At 47.6% G+C, this 6,068-nt stretch overlaps 1 protein-coding gene across 1 annotated transcript in view; it reads right to left on the minus strand.

Annotated features, from left to right (window-relative positions):
- TOX (thymocyte selection associated high mobility group box) overlaps nucleotides 1–1,451 on the minus strand; it is a 232,783-nt gene extending 231,332 nt beyond the window's left edge. Inside the window, exon 1 of the mRNA XM_064170508.1 lies at nucleotides 355–1,451. Within this exon, the coding sequence (XP_064026578.1) occupies nucleotides 355–456 (102 nt within the window). The 5' untranslated portion in view covers nucleotides 457–1,451. The remainder of the gene's footprint in view (nucleotides 1–354) is intronic.
- Nucleotides 1,452–6,068: the final 4,617 nt, after the last annotated feature.

Consider the following 6,068-nt stretch of genomic DNA (forward strand, 5'->3'; position numbering starts at 1 on the left):
CCATCAACATCCTCGGCCACGCTGATTCCCCGAAAGGGAAGATGTTATGGAAAATGCCTCCCCCACCCACCCCCACACACCACCTCCCCTCTCTCCAGCCGCCCGCCCCTAAACTACTCCGGGGTTTTAATTTGGGGTGCCTGCAGGGGAGCCGGTGTGTCCCGGCAGTCCCTCTATGAGACGGGCGGCACTTGTGCTCCCCAAACCCCGGCCAAGTGCCGCTGCCCGGTGCCTCTGCCCAACTTGGTGCGCGGCTCGCAGCGCAGCGCCCGCTCATGCAACCGCGCCGCGACAACGAGCACAACGACAGCACAGATACAAACAACACCTCAGACGACACAAAACACGAGTCACCTTGTTGCAATAGTAGGGGTCCAGGCAGGGGGAAGGTCCCAAACAAGGCGTATCAGGAGCGGCTGCAGGCTGAGGAGGTGGCGAATAAAATCTTACGTCCATTTCACTAAAACATCAAGCAAACTCCTTTCCTTGTCTTTTTGTCGTTAATGTTGGTGCAAAAAGGTGTGCGTGTGTATGTGAGTGCGTGTGTGTGTGGGGAAGGGGGGGGAGAAACACAACAAAACTGAGAAGAATAAAAAAGAGGTGCCTGACTTCAGTAGTCAAAGAAACACCTTCCCTGCCTCACATCCGTTTGTGGTTTGTAAAGAAAGAGAGAGGAGAGAGGAAGGGGGGGGGAAAGTAATAAAAAAAAATCTCTTCCAAAAAAGCACCGGTCTGCAGATGTCTGCGGGAGAATCGACAAACCCTCCTTCTTCTACGGCAGGGCAGGTAACTTCGAGTACTTATTGTTTCCCCCACGCCTCGGCACCGGGGCGCTCGCTCCGTGTGTGCGGCTCTTTATGGGAGTCTCGGAGTTGGTTCGCTTCTCCCTCCCTCCCTCTCGCTCGCTCCCTCCGTTCTCTTCCCGGTCCTTTTTTTTTTTTTTTTTTTTCTTTTTTTTTTTTTTAATCCCCGTTTTCTTTCTTTTCCTTCCTTTCTTTCTTTCCTTCTTTTTTTTTTTTTTTCCTCCCCTTTTTTTTTTTAAGTGTTATTGTTGGTATTTATTTGGTGGGGTTTGGTGGCCGTGTGTTTTGCTTGCTCTCCACCCCGAGCAGCGGAGCTGGGAGGGTGTCGGAGGAGGCGGCAGCTGGAGCCCCCCGCGCACCCCCGGGGAGGAGCGGCGAAGCAGGCTGCCCGCGCTGCAATGGCCGCCCCACGCCGGCCGCTTCTCCTGCCTCAGCACAGCCCGGCACGGCACAGAACAGCACGGCTGCGCTCGGCTCGGCGGGCGGCGGCAGGGGACGCGGCGCAGAGTCGCTGTTCCGAGTGTGCTTCACACAAAGAGGCCGGCGAGGGAAGAGCCATTTGCGGCCAGCGGGGACGGGGCTGGGAGCCGCGGAGAGGGGGCGCTGCCGCGCCCGCCATGCCGCCGGCGGCCCCGCCCTCCCCGCCCGGCCCCCCGGCGCCGCCCGGCCCCCCGCCGGTTACTATGGCATCCCCTCCGCGGCCTGCCGCCGCTGAGCCTTCGGACCAGCCCGGCCCGGCTGCGGCACCGAGGGGAGGCGGGAGGGCAGGGCGGCAGCGGCGCGGCTGGTTCGGCCGGCTTTAGGCTCCGCCGTGGGTCGGCCAAGGGCAGGTCCCTTGGGTAGCATCCCGGCGCATTTCCACGTCTCCCTGCCCATCTCCGTGGTTTTAAGCCCATGCGCAGGGCTCCCAGGTCCACCTCCGCCACTGTTTTGCAAAGATCGGGTCAGGCTCACCGTGCCCTGGCTCCCCTGGCAGCCCTCTGAGGTTGAACAGGGTCAAGCTGTAAGCAGGATCTGGTGGGTTAGGTGAGTCCTTCATCTTCTGTCCCAGCAGCAAAGACATTGCCCAGAGTTCGTGGTAGCAAAACTAAAGTGTGCTCCATATGCATACCCCAGAAATCAGTAAACAAGTGGAAAGTAAAAAGAACCATTCATGAAGTACATCAGCTGGGGCTGATGGAGCTGTGGACAGTACTGACACCAGGATGGATGGAGGAGGGATGCTTGAGATGGGCGAACTGAGCGGGCAGGAAGGATGGAGAAGAAAATTATGAGGGGACAATGGACAGAAGCACAATTAGCTGCAAACAAGCATGCTGACAAAGGGAAGTTGATAATCCAGTGGGATGCAGGAAAAGGACTGCCGAGCAAAACAAGGTTTAACAGGCAAAAACAATGAAAGAAAGGGTGACTTCAAGACACTGTGAGCAATCCCACTGGGTTTCCTGCTGAGTCTCTGGTAGTTTTAATCAGGACAGAAAGGGTGGAAGAAAAAGGATGGAGGAAGGACACTATACTGAGCTTAGATAATGCTCTATAGAGGAATGTATTATGAAAAGAAAGGAATGCTTTGCCTACTTTAAGTAAAAACAAATCAGTGAATGCCATGCAAATAAACACAGATGATGATAATTAACAGGAATGGTTACATTTATCAATGCTCATGAACATTTATTTCATGAAACAGTGGGGAACTGAAGAACTTCTAAGCAGATGTGTGATGCTCATTGTCACACGAAAGTGACTTATCACCGAGAAAAACAAATCAAAGCAAAGATTTCAAGGGGACTCAGTACTGAGAAGAAACAACTTAGCAATTTCAGGTGAAGAAAACCGTTTGTGTGAAGATCTGTAGTCTGTACTCAGGTATTTTGATACTGTGAATGAGTCCTTCAAGAAGATTAACTCTCGACTTCCCTCTATGTCTAACAACCTGCTTAATTACCTGAAAAAGAATATCCATAACTCATGTTTAAAAAAACCCCACCCAAAAGCCAACAACAACTAGAGAAAACAGGTTTGAAGCAATATGCCTTTTGCAGGATTGTTTGATCCAGACCATCTCTGAAGATTCCTGGTTGTCAGTTCAACACAGTTTTAAGTCTGATGGCAATAAATCTTTTCCTTAAAGATGCAATTACAAAAGGATCTCTCTTGCTTTCTTTTTAATAATGTTTGAAAGCCCCCATGGCCTTGGAGGAAAGCTTGAAAACATGACCCAGAAAAAGCTTCAGAAAGCAAAGGGAAAGGCATTAACATTTTTTTTTCTTCTAAATCTCATGATTTTTTGGCGTGTGACTCATTATTTTGCATGTTTGGGATTAGACATTTCGAAAGTTAAAAGATCCTAAAAAAGACTTTCGTTTGCGAGAAATGTGCTTGACGCCTGACAGATATATCACTGCTGAGAGTGGCTGATATGTGGACCATGATTTGACAAAGTGAATGGGAGACAGATTGTGAGCTCTGTATTGAAAAGCTGCTGTTGAGAAACTTGGTATTCATGGACCATAGATTTTAGTTTTCAGCCTGTTGTGGAGAAAGGTGGTGGAGATTCTCTGCTTCTGGAAGAGTTGTCCTCCCCCTCTGCCCTAGAGACACCACATCTGGAGTATTGTGCCCAGTTCTGGGCTCCCCAGTTTAAGAGGGACAGGGGCTGGAGAGAGTCCAAGGAATGCTATGAAGATTATTAAGGGACTGGAGCACCTCTTCTGATGAGGAATGGCTGAGACCTGAGGCTGTTTAGTCTGGAGAAGACTGAGAGGAGATCTTATTAATGTTAACAAGTATCTGAAGGGTGGGCGTCAAGCAGAAGCAAGTCTCTTTTCAGTGGTTCACTGTGATAGGATAGAGGCAATGGACACAAATTAGAACCCAGGAGGTTCCACCTGACCATGAGGAAAATCTTTACTGTGAGAGTGTTGAAGCCCTGGAGCAGGCTGCCCAGAGAGGTTGTGGAATCTCCTTCTCTGGAGAGATTCCAAACCCACCTGAGCATTGTGACTGTGGGCAACCTGCTGTGGATGACCCTGCTTTGGCAGGGACGCTGGACTGGATTATCTAGAAAGATCCCTTCCAATGTCCACCATTCTGCAATTCTGTGATTCCATGATCTAGATGAGCAGTGCATGCAGGTGCATACAGATGTGTGCTGGTACAGCAACCCTCACGCAGAGGTGGAGGTGTCAGTTCCAGCATGACTGGAACATCCAGCAGCACAAAGTAGAGGGCTGACTTTTTATTTATAGGAAATATTACTGACTATTGCCTTAAGAGAGGCTTCAACTTCCTGGGAGTCTGTAGGAGTTTACAACTAGACCATTTGCTTTGCACAGCACTTCAAGTTATTTTCAGTACTTAATGATGCAGGCCCTGAGAGGTTATAAATTTTTTCCTGCTACTTACAGAGATGATTTAATCATCAGGATGGTAAAAGCACCTGAGATTTGTGGCAGTTATCTGTACAGTTTGTAAAAATTAAAAAGCTACGTGTGCTAATCTGTTAAGTGTTCTTTTGTTTTGTAGGGGACATTTTCTCTGGGGTTTTCAGAATGATGCATTTGTGGAGACGGGAACAGAAAATGTTAATACTGCTACAGGTTTTGCCTCTCTGGACTGAGAAAGCAAGGCCCTCTCCAGGGTAATTCAGTGGTGTATCAGACTTGGCCACTTTAGCTCATGTAAATGCATTTTCTAGGAAAAGAAATAAAAGTTGCAGGAGATTAAAAAGAATGAATCAGTTTTTAGAAGTTTAAAAGGAAGGAACATTTGTTCAGAAGGGCACTGAGTTTTCAAAGCCATTCAACGTTCGAGTGAATGTCTCCAAAATAGTCTTGAAAGAGGTTCCTCTACCAGCCTGTGAGAATAGTGTCATTGCTTTTCTCATATAAATAGGACCAAATGACTTGAGAAACATGATCTGTATCTGCTGGTACCAAAAGAGTTGTTATTCTTTAAATGCTGTCTGCTGGAGTGAGACTCTGCGGTGTGAATATTCCCTGTGCAATGGAGAACTCATGGGACATTTCTTGCCAAGCAGCAATGTGGATGAAAGAGTTTGCATAGCAGGCTGGAGACCTAAGAAAGTCATTAGCCAAGCAACCCACAAATGGATCAGCAGCTCCTTTGAGCCAAAAAAAGCTGGAGGTAGAGACATGGAGATAGGAGATGAGGGGAAGTGTTGTATGCACTCACCCTCTGTTCAGATTGTCACGCCTGGAGCCGTCCTTGGAGTCAGAGTACCAGCAGGACAGATCTTCAGTCCGAAGCTGTCCAGCCATTCCACAGGTTCTCCTGGAGGCTCTGCAGTGGCCAGACCATCAGAATTACAAGAACCATGTAAGTATATCTGGGAGAAAAGGCCATTTTCTTATCTGCCCTAATGTCTCCCCCAGCTGCTCCCTCTAGTACCAGCGGGGGCAGCAGCAGCAGACATGGATCATATTCTTAGCCAAAGAGAAATGGAAGTAGCTTAGTTTAGAAAAGAGCCTAGCCCAGCATCTTTTTGTTTTAGTCTCCTTCATCTATACTCATTTTTACCTGGCATCTCCAGACAACTATGCCTGATCATCCCTTATGAAGAGAAGATTTCCTCATTCTCCTGAGCAGAAGGAAATGTGTGACTGACAATGGCTTTTATTCATTATGTGCAGGCATCACAAGACCCTTTTTCATGGAGCTGGCTCTTTAAAGAAATGCTTTCTCCCACACATTTAAGAATAGCTGGGTTGGAAAATCATTTTGTTCCATGTTTTGTGGGCTATATTTTGAGAGCCAGGAGGGCCAACCAAGAGCTAAAAGAGTAGCCATGAGATTTTGCTGAGAAAATCCCTGCTGAAATTGTTGCTTTACTTGCTGACCCCCGGGACTGTTTACCTTACAGAGCAAAGCTCAGTGCTCATCAGCTTCTAGAGAGTAGTTAATTAAATGATAATAGGATGAAGGGTCTATCCCTTTTGTGCGGATGTCCTGTTTCATGTCCTTAAACTGAGTATGACACTGGGATCTGGGAGGATGCAAAAGAAAATGACATTAAGATTACAGAATATTTAAAACCAAGTAATTAATCTGTTAGTGGTTTTTTTGTTGTTGTTGTTGTTGTTCAGGGTTTGGTTGTTTTTATTTCTTCATCAGAATGAACTCAAATCCTTTAAGAACTTGGTTTGTTTTAAGAGCTGTTGACATTGTGGGCATGCACTAAGTAAGCATGTGTCAGGGTATTTAAACAGAAACACTTGCAATGTGGCATCAAAGCTTAATAGTGGT

The sequence above is a fragment of the Pogoniulus pusillus genome, chromosome 34 (genome assembly GCF_015220805.1).
Source record: "Pogoniulus pusillus isolate bPogPus1 chromosome 34, bPogPus1.pri, whole genome shotgun sequence".
NCBI lineage: Eukaryota > Metazoa > Chordata > Aves > Piciformes > Lybiidae > Pogoniulus > Pogoniulus pusillus.